This window comes from Tachyglossus aculeatus, chromosome X1 (assembly GCF_015852505.1).
Source record: "Tachyglossus aculeatus isolate mTacAcu1 chromosome X1, mTacAcu1.pri, whole genome shotgun sequence".
In the NCBI taxonomy this organism is placed as follows: Eukaryota; Metazoa; Chordata; class Mammalia; order Monotremata; family Tachyglossidae; genus Tachyglossus; species Tachyglossus aculeatus.
Window position 1 is genome coordinate 113,638,806 of NC_052101.1, and position 22,657 is coordinate 113,661,462.

At 58.1% G+C, this 22,657-nt stretch overlaps 1 protein-coding gene across 1 annotated transcript in view; it reads left to right on the top strand.

Moving 5' to 3' along the window:
* The window catches only part of APC2 (APC regulator of WNT signaling pathway 2), a 32,868-nt gene extending 13,990 nt beyond the window's left edge, over nt 1-18,878 (top strand). The window contains exons 8-15 of the mRNA XM_038772106.1: nt 723-821; nt 2,330-2,708; nt 3,237-3,332; nt 5,116-5,255; nt 5,364-5,441; nt 5,737-5,853; nt 8,823-9,037; nt 9,470-18,878. Of these exons, the coding sequence (XP_038628034.1) occupies nt 723-821; nt 2,330-2,708; nt 3,237-3,332; nt 5,116-5,255; nt 5,364-5,441; nt 5,737-5,853; nt 8,823-9,037; nt 9,470-14,945 (6,600 nt within the window). The 3' untranslated portion in view covers nt 14,946-18,878. The remainder of the gene's footprint in view (nt 1-722; nt 822-2,329; nt 2,709-3,236; nt 3,333-5,115; nt 5,256-5,363; nt 5,442-5,736; nt 5,854-8,822; nt 9,038-9,469) is intronic.
* Nucleotides 18,879-22,657: the final 3,779 nt, after the last annotated feature.

A 22,657-nucleotide genomic window follows, 5' to 3' on the forward strand; every position in this document is an offset into this window, starting at 1 on the left:
TTCCCAAGCGCTTAGTACAGTGCTCTGCACACAGTAAGCGCTCAATAAATACGATTGATTGATTGATTTAGTCGGGGGAGGGGGAAGGGCTCATTCGGGGTCCCCATTTCTAGTGAGGCCTGCTGGTCCTCAAGGAAACGCACAGCAGGGGAGCCCGCTTCCACTCAGGCCAAAGCATCCACTGTAACGGTGGTAGGGAGAGGGGCCTGGGTCACTCTCTTCTCCTCTGCTCCCCGCATCGTCCACATCGGCTAAGTGAAGGACCATTGGCCTTTGTATATGCGTCTCCTGGCCCCTTGCCGCAGGCAGTTACCATAGCAACGAGAAGTAGGCCAGAGGACGATGCTAGCAGCAGGGAGGAGGAAGTGGGGGCCAGCTCTCTCCCTGCAGTTCCCCGGATCTGCCACAAGGGGGCAGGAGGCGGCCAAGCCCAAGAGCCACCCCTCATCCCAACTCTCCTCTCCTTGACTTGGGCGTCCTGATGGTAGAAAGGGGGACTAACGCCCCTATCAGAGATTTGGGTCTGGCACAGGAGCCACCCCTCATCCTAACTCTCCTCTCCTTGACTTGGGCGTCCTGATGGCAGGAAGGGGGACTAACGCCCCTATCAGAGATTTGGGTCTGGCACAGGACCGTAGGTGGAGGTGGGGAGAGGTGGCTGAGACCTCCAGTCCAGCTCCTGCTCTCCCTTTATTTCTCCCTTCTCTCATCTTCCATCTCAGACCCAGCCGAGTGGGAAGCCGGCCTGCTCAGAAGGGGATGGGGACGTGGAGGCCCCTACTCATCCAGAGGATGGGGGAAGCCAGCTTGGAAACAGCAAGGTAAGTGGCACAGAGCCAAGCCCTGGAGCTAGGAGGAGGTGGCAGCCAAGTTTGAGTTGCTCTGAAGGAGTTCCTTGGGTCCAGGGACCTCAGACAGACAGATTCAGGCCTGGGACCCTCTGCCTGAGTCATTCATTCATTCATTTATTCATTCAATCATATTTATTGAGCGGTTACGCTTGGGAGAGTAAAATGCAACAATAAACAGACACATTCCCTGCCCACAACAAGTTTACAGTCTAGAACGGGGCAGACAGACATCAATACAAATAAATAAGTTACAGATATGTACATAAGTGCCATGGGGCTGGGAAGGGGGAAGAACCAAGGGAGCAAGTCAGGGTGATGCAGAAGGGAGTGGGAGAAGAGGAAAGGAGGGGCTTAGTCTGGGAAGGCCTTATGGAGGAGATGTGCCTTCAATAAGGCTTTGAAGGGGGTGAGCAATTGTCTGTCAGATTTGAGGAGGGAGGGCGTTCCAGGCCAGAGGCACGACGTGGACTAGGGGTCGGTAGCAAGAAAGGCGAGATCGAGGCACAGTGAGTAGGTTAGTGTTAGAGGAGTCAAGTGTGAGGGCTGGGTTTTAGAAGGAGAGTAGTGAGGTGAGGTAGGAGGAGGCAAGGTGGTGAAATGCTTTAAAGCCAATGGTGAGGAGTTTTTGTTTGGTGCAGAGATGGATGGGCAACCACTAGAGTTTTTTGAGGAGGAGTGTGGTGACATGTCCTGACGTGTTTGTAGAAGAATGATCTGGGCAGCAGAGTGAAGTACGGACTGGAGTGGGGAGAAACAGGAGGCTAGAAGGGAGGCAGTGTGCCCTAGTGGAAAGAACACAGGACTGGGAGTCAAGAGACCTGGTCTCGAGTCCAAGTTTGGCCACCGACCTACTGAGTGACCTGGGGCAAGTCTCTGAACCTCTCTGGGCCTCAGTTTCCTCCCCTGTAAAATGGGGATGAGATAGACGGTGAGCCCCATGTGGGACGAGGGGCTGTGTCTGATCGCATCACCCTCCATCTACTCCAGCACAGAGCAGAGTCAGCAGTCCAGAAATGGCATAATTCTTAATATATAAAGTCCCGGGGGGGCTGGAGCTCTGGGGGAGGAGGGGAGAGGCTGGTGGAGATGGATACCCGGGGAAAGTTATGGATCTGGGAAATGGCTGGGCCAAACCTCAAACCCTTCTGGAGGGAGAGCAGAGCAGGAGAGGGGGACTGGGTTAGTGGTGGGGGTGACAGGGAGAACCAGACTAGCAGGAGGGGTGGGGCCTGGACTGATAGCAATAATAATAATAGTAATAATAATGATGACAGTACTCGTTAAGCACCGGGGTAGAGAGCAGATAATCAGGTTGGATGTGGTCCATGGCCCACATAGTCCTCACAGTCCAAGTCGAAGTTGATGCTGGGGGCTGGGGGTGGGGTTTGGGTGGGCAGGCTGTTGGGCAGACTGGGGCTGGCAGGGTCGGGGGAGGCTGCCCGGGGACCTCCTTGGTGAGGCCGGTGTCCCCCCTACAGGTGGAGGTGGTGTTCTGGCTGCTGTCCATGCTCGCCACCCGGGACAAGGAGGACATGGCACGGACGCTGCTGGCCATGTCTAGCTCCCAGGAGAGCTGCCTGGCCATGCGCAAGTCGGGCTGCCTGCCGCTGCTGGTCCAGATCCTGCACGATGCTGACCGCGAGCCCGGACCAGCGGCCGGGGGCGGCAAGGACGCTCGCATGCGAGCTAATGCCGCGCTCCACAACATCATCTTCTCGCAGCCTGATGAGGGCCAGGCCAAGAAGGAGATGCGCGTGCTGCACGTGCTGGAGCAGATCCGCTCCTACTCGGAGACCTGCTGGGACTGGCTGCAGATGCAGGGCCAGGACGTGGGCAGGGGCCCTGAGGGCGGCGCGGGTACAGGGGGCAGGGTTGGGCATTCAGGGTGGGGTCTGGGGGCAGTCTCTGAGGGAGCATTGTGGTGGTGGGGGGCGGCGAATGCAAGTAACTGGATGGGCGGGTGCCCTCAGGTGCCTTGTGAGCCCTGGCCAGTGGATCCATTGATACTGACTTGTCATTGTGAATGACGGGAGGGGGAGAAGGGGTGTGTGGCACAAATGGGGCTTGGCTGGGCAGGGAAGGGTCAGCTGAGTGTATGGAGCCAGTCGGTCAGACAGAGAGCCTCCTCCATCTGGGGTCTCTCCGGCCCCACTGGAAAGCTCTGGGGTGCAGTCGGAGCCCCTTGGGGAGCAAGGCTGGAAGTCCGGCCCAGATGGCCGCAGGGGACGAGGACATTGTCTTCACCCCCAGCTGGGAATCTGGGGAGAGCATGACACAGTGAGGGAGGTGGGATTGGGTGGAATTTGGGAAGGCAAATGCCGGGGTGCACCCCCCACCCCGCCCCCAACAAAAACCGTGACTGACTGAGCCCCTCTCCATCTTCAGCCCCTGTTCCCATTGAACCACAAATCTGCCAAGCTACCTGTGCAGTGATGAAGCTGTCATTTGATGAGGAATACCGACGGGCCATGAACGAACTGGGTAAGAAAAGGGAAAAGGGTTGGGGACCCTCAGGGTCAGCCCTTCCTCCCTTCCCCACTCCCTCATCTCCTTCTGCTGTCTGGACCCACGTCAAAAGACTTGAGTTGCTCAGCTCCATCATTCACTCATTCATTCATTTAATCGTATTTACGGGGTGCTTACTGTGTGCAGAGCACTGTACTAAGCGCTTGGGAAGTACAAGTTGGCAACATATAGAGACGGTCCCTAGCCAACAGCAGGCTCTCATTCATTCATTCAATAGTATTTATTGAGTGTTTACTGTGTACAGAGCACTGTACTAAGTGCTTGGGAGAGTAAAATACAATAAACAGACACATTCCCTGCCCAAAGTGAGCTTACAATCTAGAGGGGGGAGACAGACATCAATACAAATAAATAAATTAGAGATATATACATAAGTGCTGTATAGGGCTGGGAGGGGGGAAGAACCAAGGAAGCAAGTCAGGGTGTTGCAGAAGGAAGTGGGAGAAGAGGAAAGGAGGGACTTAGTCTGGGAAGGTCCTCTTGGAGGACATGCGTCCTCAGTAAGGCTTTGAATTGGGGGGGAAGAGTAATTGTCTGTCGGATTTGAGGAGGGAGGGTGTTCTAGGCCAGAGACAGAACGTGGGCTAGGGGTTGGCAGCGAGAAAGGCGAGATCAAGGCACAGTGAGAAGGTTGGCATCATTGGAGCGAAGTGTGCGGGCTGGGTTGTAGAAGAAGAGTAGCAAGGTGAGGTAGGAGGGGGCAAGGTGATGGATTAAAAGCTTTAAAGCCAATGGTGAGGAAGCTTTGTTTGATGCGGAGGTGGATGGGCAACCACTGGAGTTTTTTTGAGGAGGAACGGGGTGACGTTCCTGAACATTTTTGTAGAAAAATGATCTGGGAAGCAGAGTGAAATACGGACTGGAGTGGGGAGAGATAGGAGGCAGGGAGGTCAGCAAGGAGGCTGATGCAGTAATCCAGGTGGCATAGGATGAGTGATTGAATTAACATGGTTACAGTTTGGATGGAGAGGAAAGGGTGGATTTTAGCAACGTTGTGAAGGTCGGATCGTCAAGATTTAGTGATGGTTAGAATATATGGGTTGAATGAGAGGAGAAGTCGAGGATAATGTCAAGGTTACGGGCTTGTAATAATAATAATAATTGTATTTGTTAAGCACTTACTATGTGCCAAGAACTGTTCTATGCACTGGGGTGGATACAAGGTAATCAGGTTATCCCACGTGGGGCCCACAGTCTTAATCCCCATTTTACAGATGAGGCAACTGAGGCACAGAGAAGTGAAGAAGTGCCCAAGGTCACACAGCAGACAAGTGGTGGAGCTGGGATTAGAACCCATGTCCTTTGACTCCCAAGCCCGTGCTTGTGAGACAGGAAGGATGGTGTTGTTGTCTACAGTGATGGGAAAGTCAGGGGGAGAACAGGGTTTGGGTGGGAAAATAAGAACTTCTGTTTTGGACAAGTTAAGCTTGAGGTGACGGGAGGGCATCCAAGTACAGATGTCTTGAAGACAAGGGGAAATGCGAGACTAAGGAGAGGGAGAGCGATCAGGGCTGGATATGTAGTCACTTAAGTTGGCGTGGCTAGGATTAAATGACTTAACCTTCCTAGACCTCGGATTCTCTTCTTAAAAGAGGAAAACCATCTCCACTTGTCTTGGGCTTCCCCTTCCATCTTCTCTTGCCTCCTTGGTCCCACAGCTAAAGGTTGGGTGGCGGCAAGCTCAGGGCAGCTCAATCTAGGCAGTAGGTGTCAAACTGTGCCCTCCCTCTTCCCCAAGGTGGGCTGCAGGCCGTGGCGGAGTTGCTGCAGGTGGACTATGAGATGCACCGAATGACCAGTGACCCCCTGAACCTGGCACTGCGCCGCTATGCTGGCATGGCCCTCACCAACCTCACCTTCGGGGATGTTGTCAACAAGGTGCCTGGAGGGCCATTTCAGGGCCAGGGCTCCTGGGAGGAGGGATTCCCTGGGAATCTGGCCAGTCCCCCAGGCGGCTCTGTAATGCCTGGACCCTTGCCCCAACAGGCGACACTGTGTGCCCGACGGGGCTGTATGCAGGCCATAGTGGCCCAGCTGACCTCGGAGAGTGAAGAACTCCATCAGGTAGGTAGGCCGGGCGGCGATGGGCTCAGGGCAGACCTGGGAGCGACCTGGGGCTTGGGCTCCTCGGTCAGGTTTGGACCGCAGGCCAGACACTCAGAGTCCTGGGGCTCTGATGGGGGCCGAGGGGAGCTGAGAGGGGGTGCCCTTTGCTGACCTGGGCTCATGGAGAGAGGCCGAGGGTCCCAAGTCAGGATGTTTTGGGTGGCAGCCTTGAGGTCTGACCCTGCGGCCCTCCCCCTCGGCCCCCAAGTGCTCGCACAGTCACTGACCCACAAGTCCGCCGTCCACCCTCCAGGTGGTATCCAGCATCCTCCGGAACCTATCTTGGAGAGCAGACATCAACAGCAAGAAAATCCTGAGGGAGGTGGGCAGCATGACTGAGTTGATGCAGTGCGCCCTGCGGGCCTCCAAGGTGAGTGGGGGCGATCCTGCCAGAGACTGCTTGTGCTTGTCACTGAATGTGTGTGATTGTGATCCTGTATGTGGTTGTGTGCTTGTGACTGTGTGTGTGATTTGGGGGCGGGGGGACAGGCTGGGGATGGAGGTGGGGGGAGGTAGGTGTGTCTGGTTGTCACGTCCGACCATAGGGCTGTGGTGAGAGGGGCTGGCTCTCTGCAGTTGCATCCATTTCAATATAACTAATTCATTCATTATGGTACTTGTTAAGCTCTTACTATGTGCCAAGCACTGTACTGAGCGTTAGAGAAGGTACAAGATCCTCAGGTTTGGATACAGTCTCTGTCCCAAATGGGACTCACAGTATACATAGGAGGGAGGAGGATTTAATCCCCATTTTACAGATGAAGAAACTGAGGCCCAGAGAAATTGATTCACCCAAGGTCACACAGCAGGCGAGAGGCAGATCCGGGATTAGAACCCAGGTCCTCTGACTTCCAGGCTCAGGCTCTTTCCACTAGGCCACACTGTTTCCCTATCTTTCAGATCCACACAAACTCAGGATCCCCTGAGGTTTCTTTGCATAAGAGTTTACTTAGTGCTTTCTTTCCAGTGCTCCCTATATCGAACACCAGACATCTTTCTGGAGCCAAACCTTGCCCTCTCCTCTTAGGCTGACCCATCATCGTCAACAGGATCTATTGAGTACCTACCGTGTCCAAGACACTGTGCTAAGAGTCTACTATGTGCAGAGTACTGTTAGACACCTACTCTGTAGATAAGTGCTGATTCAAGCACTTATATCCTCTCGATTACTGCATCAGCCTCTTCACTGACCTCCCTGAATCCTGTCTTTCTCCACCCTAGTCCTTACTTCATTCTGTCGCCCGGATTATTTTTCTAAAAAAAACATTCATTTCACATCTCCCCACTCAAGAACCTCCAGTGGTTGCCCATTCACCTCTGCATCAAACGGAAACTCCTTATCAACGCTTTAAAGCAATCAATCACCTTCCCCCAACCCTTACCTTGCCGCTTTCCTTCTACAATCCAGCCTGTACACCTCATTCCTCTAACACCAACCAACTCACTATACCTCATTCTCATCTATCTCACTGCTGATCTCTTGCCCTTGTCCTCCCTCTGGCCTGGAACTCCCTCCCACTTCATATTTGAATATGAATATATATATATGAAAATATATCTGAATATATAGAATATGTAGTAAATCATATTCTATTTATTCTGATGGTTTTGACACCTGTCTACATGTTTTGTTTTGTTGTCCATCTCCCCTTTCTAGACTGTGAGCCCGTTGTTGGGTAGGGACCGTCTCTATATGTTGCCGACTTGCACTTCCCAAGCACTTAGTAAAGTGCTCTGCACATAGTAAGCGCTCAATAAATATGACTGAATGAATCTGATAGTCCGCCACTTTCACCATCTTCAAAACTCCCCTAAAATCACATCTCCTCCAAGAGGCCTAAGAGGCCAGACTACACCCTCATTTCCCCTACTCCCTCTCCCCTCTGTATTACTTATGCACTTGGATCTGTACCCCTTAAGCATTTTGATACTTACCCCAGCCCCACAGAATTTAAATACATATCTTTGCATGCTACTCTTTCCCCTATCTGTAATTGATTTTAATGTCTGACTCCTCTTGTAGACTGTAAGCTCCTTGCGGGCAGCAATTGTTTCTACCAACTCTATCGTATTGTACTTTCCCATATACCCAGTACAGTGCTCTGCACACAGTAAGTGCTTAATAAATTGATTGCTACTGTGTGCAGAGCACTGTATTGGACCTCTACTGCATGCAGAGCACTGTATTGGACCCCTACTGCGTGCAAAGCATTGTCCTGGTTGTCTGCAGTGTACAGAGCACTATACTGGGTGTCTACAGTTCAGAACACTGAACTGGGCACAATTCTGTGTGCAGAGCTCTGTACTGGGGACCCACCATGGGCAGAATGCTGTATTAAGTGCCTGAGAAAATACAGTAGAAGGAAAAGACATTTTCTGTCATGAAGTAGCTTGCAGTCTAATGGGGGAGGAGAGAAGAGGATTGCCATGCCAGGAAAACAGGGTGGAGGTAGATTCCCACTCCCCCACCCGCAGGGTCAGTGGGCCTGGGCTTAACAGGATGTGACCCACCAAAACTGTGGGGAGATCAGGACTCTACCCTAGATTGCCTCACTGATTGCTATGGTCAGATGACCTTTTCCCCCAATGCCAGGGCCTCTGGACAGAGCCCAAAGGGGGACTTCAGATGACTTGTGGGGTTCTGCATCACCTATGCGCTTGGATCTGTACCCTTTGAGCACTTAATACTCATCCCAGCCCCACAGCACCTATGTACATATCCTTCTACCTTGCCATTGTCCCTCTCTGTAATTTATTTTAATATCTGTCTCCACCTCTAGACTGCAAGTTCCTTGTGGACAAGGAACCATGTCTACCAACTCTCCCCTCTTCAAAGCTATCAGTACAGGGCTGTGCAGTCAGCGCTCAATAAATACCACTGACTGATTGATCGCCAGGGGGTGGGGCTCCCGCCGAAAAGCCAGAAAGAGCAAAAAGTGAAGCATGGGCAGCTTCCTCCATAAGCCACGGGGCAAGTGTCAGGGTGTCCTCTGGGTGTGATCTAACCTTAGGAGGAGCCTGCTGTTCTCTACCGCTTATCTCTGGGAATGTTCCTTATTCCTGTTTTTATGTAGCTTAAGGGTCAAGTCACCAGAGTTTTAGGGTATGTGTGAGTGTGTGTCCGTGTTTGTTCGGTCTCCTCTCATCAGTCAGTCCCTCAAGGGCAGGGACTGTGCCAGCTCCTCTATCGCACCTAGCCAGGTCAGCGTGTTCTGGCCCACTGTAGGCTCAGGACAGACTAGAGACTGACTTTTGAACCCCTGGAGTGGTGGAGGGGAATGGGGACCAGGTTGTATCTAGGTATCTCTCTCCATCTCCCCACTCCCTCGCTCTGCCTAGGAGTCCACTCTGAAGAGCGTCCTGAGTGCCCTGTGGAACCTGTCAGCCCACAGCACGGAGAATAAGGCAGCCATCTGCCTGGTGGAGGGGGCCCTGGGCTTCCTGGTCAGCACGCTCACCTACAAGTGCCAGAGCAACTCGCTGGCCATCATCGAGAGTGGTGGTGGAATCCTTCGTAATGTCTCCAGTCTGATTGCCACGCGCGAGGACTACAGGTGGACCCTGGCCCTGCCCCTCCCCTCTCCTCCCCAGGGCTCCCCAAGCCAGACCCCGCGAACCACTCCCTGTCCCCCGTCCCCATCTCTGGCTTCCCTGGGCCGTGCTTAAGACCTGCCCCTGTGCCACCGAGCCAGGCCCCAGAACCCCGACTCGGTCAGCGCCAAAGGACGCGTTTCTGAAAGCCCCCTGCACCCATCCAAGGCGACGGGGTCTGGTGGGACGTGTGTGTGGGGGGGAGTCCCGAGGCAACAAAGTCCTGGCACTGCTACACTCCTGCTGGGTGAGCCTCGTCTTCCTCCTCCCCTGAGCAGCGGGAGGGAGGGCAGATCTCCGATTGAGTTCCTGGGAGGCGGGGTCCCATCAGCCCGCTCCGCAACCGGGCAAGGGCTAACACCGTCCCTCCTTCCCGCCCCCCCCCCCCCAACCAGGCAGGTGCTCCGGGACCACAACTGCCTGCAGACGCTGCTGCAGCACCTCAAGTCGCACAGCCTGACCATCGTCAGCAACGCCTGCGGGACCCTGTGGAACCTGTCGGCCCGCAGCGCCCGAGATCAGGAGCTGCTGTGGGACCTGGGGGCCGTGAGCATGCTCCGCAACCTGATCCACTCGAAGCACAAGATGATCGCCATGGGCAGCGCCGCGGCCCTGCGCAACCTGCTGAGCCACCGGCCCCTCAAGTACAAGGACGCGGCGGCCGTCGTGTCCCCGGGCTCTTGCATGCCCAGCCTCTACGTGCGCAAGCAGAAGGCGCTGGAGGCCGAGCTGGACGCCAAGCACCTGGCCGAAGCCCTGGACACCCTGGAGGGGCAGAGCCTCAAGGGCCAGCCCGCCAAGAAGCCCCTGCGCCACCTGGACAGCCTGGTCCGGGATTACGCCTCCGACTCGGGCTGCTTCGACGACGACGAGGGACCCGGCTCGGCCCCCGGCGTGGAGGCCACCAACCCGTCCGTCCTGTCCATGTTCCTCAACTCCTCCTTCCTGCAGGGCCAGGCCCTGCCCCGGGGCCCCGTCCCGCGCCGGGGCCCCGAGCCGGAGAGAGACGACGGCGGCGGCGGCGTTGGGCCCCCGAAGGCGGAGGGCGGAGCGGCGCAGCTGGCCAGCAAGCTGGCGGGGGCCGCGGCCAAGATGGACAAGCTGGTCGAGGACGTCTCGGCCCTGCACACGTCGTCCGACGACAGCTTCAGCCTCAGCTCCGGGGATCCGGGGCTCGACTGGGCCTTCGCCCCCGAGGGCCGGCGGGAGGCCCGGGCCCAGTCGTGCTCCCCGTGCCGGCTCCCCGAGCCCGGGGCCCGGCGGGAGGCGCCCGGCCGCGGCGCCCACCCGCTGCTGCGGCTCAAGGCCACCTACGCCAGCCTGTCCAACGACAGCCTCAACAGCGGCAGCACCAGCGACGGCTACTGCCCTAGGGAGCTCATGCGGCCCTGCCCCCGGGCCCCCTTCGCCGACTACCGGGAGGAGCTGCAGCGCTACCAGCAGCGGCCCAGCCGGCTCGACCTCAAAGGGGTCCCGGCCAGCCGGCCGGAGAAGGCCGAGCCGCCCGGCCGGGAGCAGCAGCGGGTCGCCCAGAGGCCGGTGGCCGCCCCCGGCGCTGGGGAGCGGGAGGGCAGGCCGGCGGCGGCCCCCCAGGTCCACACAATCAAGCTGTCCCCCTCCTACCAGCACGTCCCGCTGCTGGAGGGGATGGCCAAGGCGGGCAGGCGGCAGGCCTGGCCGCCTGGCGCGCTGCCGCCGGGCCCCGGGGGGGCGAGCAAGGTGCCAGCCAAGCCGGCCCCCCCGGCCGGCCCGCCGGCCCAGGCCGAGACGCTGCAGCGGTACTCGGTGGAAGACACCCCCATCTGCTTCTCCCGCTGCAGCTCCCTCTCGTCCCTCTCCTCGGCCGACCACGCCCTCAGCCGCAGCGAGGACCCCGGCCTGGACAGCGACTCGTCCCTGGAGATCTTGGACGAGCCGGGGCCGGGCGAGGGGCGGAGGGCGGGGGAGGACGAGGAGGAGGAGGGCGAGGGCGAGGAGGAGGAAGAGGAGGACGAGGACGAGGGCGAAGGGGAGCGGGACGAGGAGGAGGAGAGGTGGAGGCCCCCGGGCACCGCCTCTCTGCCCGTGGCCATCCCCGCCCAGCGGCTCGAGAAGACACCGGGCCGGGGGGCCGCCTCGGCCTCCCCGCCCCGCCCCGAGGACCGGACGCCCTCCAGCTCGTCGGAGAACTACGTCCAGGAGACGCCCCTGGTCATGAGCCGCTGCAGCTCGGTCAGCTCCCTGGGCAGCTTCGAGAGTCCGTCCATCGCCAGCTCCATCCAGAGCGACCCGTGCAGCGAGATGATCAGCGGCACCGTCAGCCCCAGCGAGCTGCCCGACAGCCCCGGCCAGACCATGCCCCCCAGCCGGAACAAGACCCCGCTGCCCGAGCCCTGCGCCCCGCCCGAGCGGGAGGCCAGCCAGTTCAACCTCCAGTGGGAGAACAACGTGAAGAAATTCATGGACATCACCGACTTCAAGGAGCGGTTCCAGCTGCCGCCCGACCTGGACTCCATGATCTACTTCACCGTGGAGAAGCCCGTGGAGAACTTCTCCTGCGCTTCCAGCCTGAGCGCCCTGCCCCTCCACGAGCACTACGTCCAGAAGGACGTGGAGCTCAAGCTGATGCCGCCCTTCTCCGAGCGGGGCGGGCTCCACTTTGCCGGCCACGGAAAGCGGGAGGAGCTGGAGCGGGCGGAGGCCGGCGGGGGCTGGGGCCGGCCCGACCCCCACTCGGACGACGAGCTGGACATCCTGAAGGAGTGCATCAGCTCCGCCATGCCCTCCCGCTTCCGCAAGGCCCAGGCCAAGAAGGCCCGCCCAGTGCCCGTCTACATGCTGGTGCCCGCCCACGCCTCCCCGGGCCAGGCCAAGGCCCCGCGGCCCAGCCGGGAACCGGCCAAGGACGAGGACTCCTTCACCGACTCGGCCGAGGGGACGCCGGTCAACTTCTCCAGCGGCGCGTCGCTCAGCGACGAGACCCTGCACGACCCGTCCAGGGCCCCGCCCCGGGCCCCGGCCCCGGCCCCGGCCCCGGCCCGGGACTGTCGGGGAGGCCAGGGCCCGCCGGGCTCCCGGAAAGGCTGGGGGTCGGGAGAGCCGGCGGGCGGCAAGCAGGGCCCGCCCGCCCACTCCACCCCCACCAAGGGGAGCGGGGGCCCCCGGCCGCCGGGAAGGGGGCCGGCCCCCGAAGCCGCCCCCCGGGGACCCCGGAAGGATCTGCCCCGCCTGGAGCTGACCGGCGGCCGGCCCGGCGACAGCCGCCGCCCCCCCCGGGGAGGTGGCCCCCGCCAGGACGGGGGCCCCGGGGAGGTGGCCTTCCAGTCCCTGTGCCACACCACGCCCACCGAGGAGGCCGTCTACTGCTTCTACGAGAATGACTCGGACGAGGCCCCGCGGGCTCCGGTCGGGAAGGCGCCCGGCCTCGCCCGGCCTTCCAAAAAGGAGCGCCGGCCGGCCAAGAAGGAGGCGGAGCCCGGGGCCAAGCCCCCGCCGGGCCGCAGCCGGCCCCCCGCCCGGCTCCAGCACAACTTGATCGTGGACGAGACTCCGCCCTGCTACTCCCTCAGCTCCTCCCTCAGCTCCCTGAGCGATCTGGACCTCTCGGAACCGGGCGGGGCCCAGCCGGCCCCCAAGGCCGCCCGGCTCCGGCCCCGGGGGCCCGAGCCCCTGGCCGCGCCCCCCAGCTCGCCGAGCGTCAACTCGGACGAGGAGGACCTCCCGCCGCGGGGCCCGGGGGCGGCGGCGCCCCGGCGGCGGCGCCCCTCGGCCCGGCGCCGGCAGCCCAAAGCGGCTGGCCCCAAGTCCGGCGGCGGAGCCGGCAGGGAGCGGGAGCCGGGCGAGGAGCCCGGCTCCGACCGGGCCTCGGATCTGGACAGCGTCGAGTGGAAGGCCATCCAGGAGGGCGCCAACTCCATCGTGACGTGGCTGCACCAGGCAGCCGCCTCCTTCTCGCGGGAGCCCTCCTCCGAGTCCGACTCCATCCTGTCCTTCGTGTCGGGGCTGTCCGTGGGCTCCACCTTGCAGCCGAGCCGGGACAGGAAGGAGGCGGACAGGGCGGAGCGGGCCGCCGACGGGCAGGCCGAGAGGGAGGCGGCCGCCGTCGGCGCAGAGGGCAGGCAGGTGGCGGCCGAGCGGCCCTCCGACGCCCGGCCCCCCCGGGCCCCAGAGAAACCCCCGGGGGCCCAGAAAACTCTCTCCGGCCTGCCGGTGGTGTTCCGCGGCCGGACCGTCATCTACATGCCCAGCCTGCCCAAGGACTCGGCCAGTCCCCGTTCCACCCCCAAGAAGACGGGGCCTAAGGCGGAACCCCCGGCCAAGCCCCTCGCCCCCGCCAACCAGCAGCAGCGCTCTCGCAGCCTCCACCGGCCGGGCAAGATCTCCGAGTTGACGGATCTGACCCTCCCGAAAAGGAGCGCCACGCCCCCTGCCCAGGTCCCCAAGGCCCCCTCCTCGGGGTCCTCCCGCACCTCCCCGCCGTCCAGGCCCCCGCCCAAGAAACCGCCGCCGCCGCCGCCGCCGCCGCCGGCCCAGCTCGGCAAGCCGCCGCCGGCTCCCAGCCCGAAGGCGGTGGGCGCCTCGCCCTCGCCCCCGGCCCGAGCCCCCGGGAAGATACCGGGCCCCAAGCAACCCAAGACTCAGAAGTCCCCAGTGCGCATCCCGTTCATGCAGAAGCCGGTCAAGAAGACGTTCCCAGCCAGGGGCCCCATGCCCGTCCTGGAGGAGCAGGGCCCGGGGCTCAAGCCAGCCGCCGGGGGCCCCACGGGCATCCCGCAGAGCGGCCGGCTCAACCTGGTGCGCACCGCGTCGGCCCGCTCCAGCGGCAGCGAGTCGGACCGCTCGGGCTTCTTGCGGCAGCTGACCTTCATCAAGGAGTCCTCCGGCCTCCTGCGGCGTCACCGCTCGGAGCTCTCCTCCTCGGAGTCCGGCTCCTCCCTGTCCCGCAGTCACTCCCCGGGGGCCTGCCGGGCCCGGCCCGGCCTCCCGGCTGTTTTCCTGTGCTCCTCCCGCTGCCAGGAGCTCAAGGCACACAAGCCAGGGGTGGCAAGGCCGGGCCAGCGCCCCGCGGCTCCCAGGATGCCCCCTGGCCCGCCAGCCCCCTCGGGGGCCCGCCCCCCTAGGCGGACCAGCTCAGAGAGCCCGTCCCGCCTCCCCGTGAAGACCCACCCCCCCGCACCCGAGCCCTTCAAACGGTACTCCTCCTCACCCCAAATCAACATTGTCAAGAGGACCGGGAGTCCTTCTCCTACCCTCTCACCCTGCTCCGAGGCGGGGGGCAGGAGGAGGAGGAGGGGAAGGGGAGCAGAGGAGGAGGAGGAGGGGGAGAAAGAGGAGAAGGAGGAGGTGGAGGCGGAGGAGGAGGAAAAGACCACCTGGTCTTCTCCAGCAGTGGCGGCGGCTGGGGAGGGGCCCGGGGAGCAGCTGATGATGATGAAGGGGACCTGGCGGCGGATCCGGGATGAAGACATCCCCCACATCTTGAAGAGCACCCTTCCCCCTACCGCTCTCCCCCTGGTTGGCCCAGCAGGAGAAGGCAGCGGCGGTGGCAGCAGCCCACTGAGGAAGACCAGCGATGCCGTGGTCCAGACCGAGGACTTCTCAGCCTCCAAGACCAACTCCAGCACCTCCCCGACCCTGGAGAGCCGCGAGCCGCCCACGGCCCCGTTCCCCGCCTCGACCCCCTTCTTGGGCAGCGACGTGGATGGCCCGGCCAAGCCCGTGCCTGCCGTCTCCTTTGCCCACGAAGGCCCCATTGGAGGCTTCCCTGCCAGCCGACATGGCTCCCCGAGCCGGGCTGCCCGGGTAACCCCCTTCAATTATGTGCCCAGTCCCATGGTAGTGCCAGCTGTGAGCGACAAGCCCTTAGAGAAAGCTGGTGGGCTCCTGGACTAGCTCCCCACATTCTCCGCCCTGCTGCCCCCACTCCCACCGCTGCCGCTGTCTTGCCTGCCAGGACTTAACGCTGCCCAGCCACTGGTACCCTAGAGCTAAGGAGAAACCGCTTTCAGATTTCACGCTTAAGAGAAACCCCTGCTCCAGCGGGGATGGGCCTAGGCCCAGGGCAGCCTCTGGGTTGGCGAACGCGAGGATCGCCTGGAGGGTGCTGGGCAATCCTCGTTCCAGAGCCCCGGACCTGAACTGCTTAAGAGGGGTCTGGAGGGAGGTAGAGAGCAATGCGAGGGCTCGCCTGCCTCTCTCCCCTTCTCCATCCTCTTCCCTCCCCTTCCTCTATCTGCTGCCCCTACCTCCACCCACCTGGCTGTGGCCCAGCTACTGGAAATTCAACTTTTCCAGGGGAATAGGAGGGGCAGCAGATGAGATTCCTCCCCAACCCAAGCAGGGGGTGACCAGGCTGAAGGGGACATCGTGGGTGACTGTAGGGCGGTGACAATCACCCTTTCCCTAGGGGGCAAGAAGAATCCAAGTGAATCCATCTGAAAGCCTTCCCCAGCAGCACGCAAGTTGGGTGGGTTTGGAGGATTTGCTGGGGAGGAGGGGTGTCTCCAAAAAGCACAGAAGACAGTCTGCTACCCCGGTAGCCAGCCTTAATCTAAGGGTCTGCCGCATGCTTTGCCTGGTAGGGTGGCACGAAGCCCTAAGAGATAAAGATCCCAGTGGTCGATCAGCCAACTGGTGAGGGGAGTCATGGGGAGAGACTCCGCCAGCCAAAGGGGAGAGGTGCGGCCCACGGGCGGAGGGGGACGGGGAGGGAGACCCCGCCAGATGCTTGCGTTAGGATCTGTCAGGGACAGGGCCAAAAGCCTGCAATTATTGTGACCTGTTAATTTGCTAATGACTAATTTTCCACGTTGTTTGCATTATGTAAACCAGCTGGGAAGATGACGGGGGACAGCACCTTATTACTGGGAAGGGAGAGGGAGGGAGAGGAAAGAGAAAGGAGAAGGAAAGAGGAAGAAGAAGAAAAAGAAAAGGAGGCTTGGGCTGGGGAGGGCTCATTGGAGACTAGTTTCCTAGTTTCCTCCAGAAGGCAGAACGGGTGAATAGGGTTGAAAAGGCTTCAGAAGGGGAAGAGATGAGAGGGTTGTGTTTAAGGAGACCCTGGAGGGGAGCCGGCTGATGTGAGGGGGGAGGGTAAGGGGTACCCCAAGCTTTTCTGCTTTTAATGAACAAAGGGCAGACTATCTCTTGACCCCCCCCCCCCCCGCCAAAATCCTGGTTCAGGAATGCCCGGGCCACCCACCAACCAGGAAGCCATGAGGGGGCCCAGTGACCCAAGGAAGTGGGTAGGGTGCTCTCTGGTCTCCAGTTGGGGGCAACTTAAGCTGAGACAAGGACCTGGCTCAGGCCCCCTCCTTGGGGTTGAAATCCTCGGCCACCAGCATTTCTAGCTTCCAATGGTCCCTGCTGAGTTTTAGCTTGTGCGGAAGAGGAGGTAAGGTTGGGATAAAAAGAAAATGAGTTTAAGTTGCAGCAAGAGAGAGCTGGGTTAGACACGAGGAATACCTTCCCACATGCCTGCAGTTGGGGAGAATAAAAGCTAGTGAAACAGGTCCTGGAAGGAAACTGTGGAGTTTCTGTCTTTGGTGATTGCTAACCATAGGGCAGACAGCCATCTGTCCTAGGTGTGCTAGGTCTGGAGGCAGGGGGATGGGCTGGGTGACCTCTTTGGGTCCTTCCCAGTTAGGTTTCTTGGCTCTCTGGGATGGGGGGAAGTCCTGAAAACACAGGTGCTCCCCAAGTGGGAGAAAGAGAAGGAATAAGGAACGTAGTAGTAGGGGAAAGAGAAACGGAGTGCCTTGTTGGTCCTTCATGATTAGCACGTTGGGGAATTATGAGCTATGGTGACTCACCCACTAGGAACTGGGTTGAGGCCACAGTCAACGAGGTCCAGGCTTCCCTTTCCATTTCCTGACTACATTTTATTCCCAATCTTTCCCTTCCCCTCACTCCCTTCTCTAGCTCTCTCCTGATGCTCTCCAGTAGGCGGAGTGTCCCTGTGTCCAAGTGAAATATTTCCCATTTTGGATAAAACCAAAAGACAGCTCAGCCCTGTGATCCATCCAGCCCAGGACCCTATCTCTGACAGTGGCACTAGGGCACTTGGAGGGACGGTGACAGTGGCTCTTCTGGACACCCATTCTTGTGGCTAGGGATGGGTCACCTGACACCCCTCACTTTTCCCTCGACATCCCTAACTCTCCTTCTAGTGGCTCAGTATGGACTGCTCTTCTGTAAATGCCTGAGAGTTTTAATTTTCCACTCTCAAATCCAGGATGCCCCAAGGGCCACTGACACCCTCAAGTAGGGAGGATTCTGCTGACCTAGGAAAACTGTAGATGGCTGTCATCAACAGCCCCCAGCTGCCCCTCTCCAATGGCTGACAGATAGCAGAGGCCTGGCCAGGAAGCTTAATTTCATTCACTTGATGCTACAGGAATGGTGCAGTAGGCTGCAAACTGAGAAAAGGAGAAATCTTTCAAGGGGCTGGAAAAGATCTTTATTGTCATTGGTTAAGTGGCGCCACCCCCCTCCTGTGCTCCTCTGGGATTTTGACTTGAGGCGGCAGGAACCATCTGAGACTAAGGGGGAGACCCCTCTCCTTTTTCTCCACTGCCCCCCCAACCCCAGGACTGGTGGGAAAATGCTGGCAAATCAAAGGTCTAGGCTCCGGAGTCTGAGAGGATAAATTCAGAATTCTGCCCCAGGAAATGCCGACTTTCTATAGAGCACTGGTCTGTGGGGGTAATGGGGCTTGGTGCCGTCTCCCCAACTCTTTTTTCGGCTGGGGGTGAAGCCGCTGTTCCTGCCCCCATGGCTCTCTGGGCCGGACTCCTAGCCTTGCTCTCCCGGGGCTTCCACGAGACCCAAAGCTTCTGAGCAGGACTGGAAAAGCCCCAGATAGGGTCTCTCTGACCTGTTGTCTCGCCACAGCCTGCCCACCCCTCCCCTGCTTGCTGCCCTCGAAAACCCCCTTTCCCTCCCCTGATCTCTACCCTGAGTTGACTTAGCGTCCTCCTCTTCCATATGGACGCTGGAGTCCATCTAACCGTATTTCTTGTCTCCCTTGCCAACTCCCACCTAATGCCACTACTTGCCCAGTCCAGTTGGTCAGGACAGGCCTCCTCTTTGGCCATCACTGTTGGAGGCGGTCCCTAGAGTGGGGAGGGGTTCTCTGGGGAGATCTGTATGTCCCCATATCCCAAGCTAGGGCCCCCATGGCGCCCAGGGTTTTCACGTGGCAAGGGGGTCAGGAAACAGCAATGGGATCTTACTTCCTGGAGATGTCTCACTTCCAAGTCACTGTGGTTTCAAAGAGAAGATACGATGGGTTGGCATTTGTTCTGTCCAGAATGTGACTAGCTAGAAATAAGAGGAAAAACTGTACGCAGTCAGCCAGACTCCAAAGGGGTGATGGAGGATAGGAAGGGAAACAGAGGGACCCAGAGGAGCTCAGGCTGGGGAACACACCCATCCACCCGCCAGCCAGTATGGGAAAGGGGCAGCAGTGGAGTGAGGCTGGGGGAGAAAAGCTGGCAAGTCAAAGGCCTGGGCTCTGGAGTCTGAGAGGATAAGTTTAGAATTCTGCCCAGCCACCGCCACCCGCCACAATACACACAAACCCGCCAAATCACTGTCTCTTTGCACCTGTGTGTGCCTCAGTCTCCCTGAGCTAGGAAGACAGGAGAGATACCTACTGGACCTACCTCACCTGGGGTTGGGGGAAGAAGGGGATGAATGGAGGCAGTCAGCTGGCTTGGGGGGCAAGGGAATGGGAGGGGCTTCTCTCTGTTTAAATTGCCTGTGCATCAGCATGAATAATAATAGTAATAATAATTGTGGTATTTGTTAAGCGCTTCTTATGTACCAAGCACTGTACTAAGCGCTAGTGTAGATACAATGCAATCAGATTGGATATAGTCCCTGTTCCACATGGGGCTCACAGTCTAGGAGGGAGTCCCTTAATTTTTCTGTTAGATGAAGTAACAGAAATTAAGGGACTTTCCGAGGTCACACAGCAGGCAAATAGCAGAACCAGGATTAGAACCCAGGTCCTCTGACTCCCGGACCCGTGTTCTTTCCAAAAAGCCATGCTGCTTCTGAACTCAGTTCCTCCCATCCTGTCCTCCTCTGGGATTTTGACTTGGGGCAGCAGGAACCATCTGAGACTCAGGGGAGACCCCTCTCCTTTTTCTCCTCCCCACCCCCCCACCCCCGCCACAACCCCAGGGCCAATAATCTGGGAAACAGATAAGGAAACAGATGAGATCATTTTCCAGCTTCTTGCTTTAGGTTTCTACATTGGAAAAGGTATGGAGATCCTATAGAGGGGAATGCTGTTGAACCCCAACCACTGCCAGGGACCCAGAGAGGAGTGCAATATTGTAGAGTCAGGAAATTGGACACAGAACCCAGGGGACATTTTTTTCCCCACCTCCCCATTACTTTTTGATCTGATTGGCCCAGAGGCTGGGACCCCACCTGTGGCTGAGATTGAGGCTGGGTGAATGGGGCCAAGATGTTCCTGGGGTTTGCTGGGATTCAGGGGCTCGGGGGGCCACTCAGCTTCCTTCCGATTCCGTGGCACACGATGAACCTGCCACCTTCTGCAGCCCTCCGACAGGCCCACTCCAACCTTCCCTGCAGGGGCACCAGGCATAATCCCCACCCCTATTCCAGCTGTAGGCTACCTAGGATGGGAAAAGTAGGAATTTCACATCTCAAATATGGCAGCATCCCCTGAAGGGCTTCAGTCTGATCCCAGAGTGTGCACTAGCTCTGTGGGGGTGCCAGAGGCCAGTTTACCCACCTCCATCCTAGGTTCCCAGGTTGGGGTGAAGCCACTGTTCCCATCCCCACGGCCTTGCTCTCCCAGAGGGCTCCCAGGAGACCCCAGAGCTCCGGAGTGGGTCTGGAAAGACCCAAATGAGGGCTCTGTGACCTGTTAGTTCTGTGCAGCCTGCCCAGCCCGCCTCTTAATGAAAAGTTGGCACCTTAGAGAATGAGAACCCTGGTGGGGGTGGAGAGAGCAGAGAAGTGGACACAACATGAATCCTGTCCTCTTCTGACCAGTTCCTCTTCAGCAGGATCCAAGGATGGGGGCCTTGAAGACACCTGGTACTCCCATGCCTTAGAGAAACTATCCCCATGGTAAAAAGTATGCCACCTCTCTCCAAACCACCCCCTCAACAGTGTATTTAATTCAGGGTCTCACACACACACACACACACACAACCTGTAGCAACAGGGAATTATGACATTACCTCATCTCCACTCCCACAGCACGTGGGTGTTCAAAACTGCTCCAGCCTACTCCATGGCTTCTTAGTTCCCATCTCCCCCTCATTCAGTCTATCTCCCATACCCTGCCGCCCCTGAGGCGTGCTGCTCTTGACCATCAGCTTCCTCCTGTCATTTGCAAGTGGTTTTTGGCCCATTGCCCTCTCCCAACCCCCTACCCTGTCTGTTACTAAGGATGTAATTTCACTGGGACTCTGGACAGTATTAAAATGAAGCGTGTACATAGTAAGTGTTCCCCTTTTTTCCACTTATTAAAAAAAGCCATCTGTCTGGTTGAAAGCTGAGAAAGGCAAAACCTTATTAATAAACAGAGCTGTTGCATTGCGCCTGGAGCTGAACTTCTGTGTGTCTTTCCTCCAAGCCACTGGAGGGGTGAAGGGGTGGAGGGAGGGGGGAGGGGGTGTTGTTGGTAGGGAAATTATTGATGCCTCCATGCAGAGGACCTGAGTTTGCACTAAGACAGTGGGCAGCCTTGTTTTAAGTAAGGTTTTTGGGGGGGGTTTGGGTGGGGGGGGGGGGAGCAGCGGGGCAGAGAAGGGGGAGAGGAGCCCACCATGGCACTTCCCCAGCTTTGGAGGGGTTGAGAGAGGCTAGTGCCGCCTCCCATTTCCCAGCTCTGGGGTGAAGCTGCTGTTCCCACCCCAGCCTGGGCTGGACTTCTGGCTTTGCTACCCCCTCAGGGTTCTCACGAGGCCACAGAGTGTCTGGGAAGGGCTGGAGAGACCCCAAATCGGGTCTCTCTGACCCCTTAGCTCTGCATAGCCTGCCCCCATCTCAAAGTCACCATTTGACCCTTTGCTTCCAGTGACAAATCGGCCCCCTGCTGCAAACCGACAGTGGGGTGTAGGGTGAGCCGGGTGTAGGGTGAGCCGGGAAGATGGGGGGTAAGTAGAGAAGAAAAAACTGAGCCAGCAAAAAGAACTGAACCTGACCATGAAATCTGTTAAATAGTTTTCTTCAATCCAGGCAAATTCATCCCCCAGCAATGCTCTCAGATGAATGTTAACCAGGCCAAGTCATACTGGGTGCACCAAGTAGAACACTCCTGGAGTATTTATTCAATTTATGGATTAATTTTAAATGGGGAGGCAGAAAACCTTTTCCCACCTCTTAGAAATTGGAGCAATGGAAGCTGGGATGAACAACTCCATGGGGCTTTCACTCTTACACTCTTGGTGGGGTCCAGCGGTCAGAAGACCCCCCCCCCCCCCTAAATTTGGGTGTACAACAGGACAGGCAAAGCTCAGCCATCCCCTTCCCACACTACTCTCTCACTCTCCACACCAACCACAACCAACAGCAGGTTTCCACATTACTTGGGTGAAATTCTTCTGTCAAAAATTCACTGCCCACCCCCTTGTCTTTCCCCTCCTTCACCTCCACAGCATATCCAGGGACTTCCCTCTGCAGAAATATAGATAATAAAGATGGTATTAAGTACTTACTATGTGCCATGCACGATGCTAAGTGTTGGGGTAGACAGAGTCGCTGCCCCACAAGAGATTCACAGTCTAAGAGGGAAGGAGAAGAGGTATTTATTATTCTCATTTTACAGATGAGGAAACAGAAGTCCATCATCATCATCATCAATCGTATTTATTGAGCGCTTACTGTGTGCAGAGCACTGTACTAAGCGCTTGGGAAGTACAAGTTGGCAACATATAGAGACAGTCCCTACCCAACAGTGGGCTCACAGTCTAAAAGGGGGAGACAGAGAACAAAACCAAACATACTAACAAAATAAAATAAATAGAATAGATATGTACAAGTAAAATAAATAAATAAATAGAGTAACAAATATGTACAAACATATATATATATATATATACAGGTGCTGTGGGGAAGGGAAGGAGGTAAAATGGGGGGGGTGGAGAGGGGGGATGAGGGGGAGAGGAAGGAAGGGGCTCAGTCTGGGAAGGCCTCCTGGAGGAGGTGAGCTCTCAGTAGGGCCTTGAAGGGAGGAAGAGAGCTAGCTTGGCGGATGGGCAGAGGGAGGGCATTCCAGGCCCGGGGGATGACGTGGGCCGGGGGTCGATGGCGGGACAGGCGAGAACGAGGTACGGTGAGGAGATTAGCGGCCAGAGAAGTCCAGAGAAGTGAAGTGACTTACCCAAGGTCACATAGTAGACAAGTGGTGGAATCCACTAGTATAGTCTTATGCTCATTTCCTCACCTTTAAAATGCCTGCCTCTTCCTTGCGTGGAAGAGGGGACTGTGTCCAACCTGATCATCTTAAATCTACTCCAGGGTTTAGGACAGAGTAAAAGCTTAATAAACTGAAATTAAGTCGTGTGTTCAAGTAGCTTTGAGACTCCCTTGGTGAACAAAAAGACACAGTTAGCTGG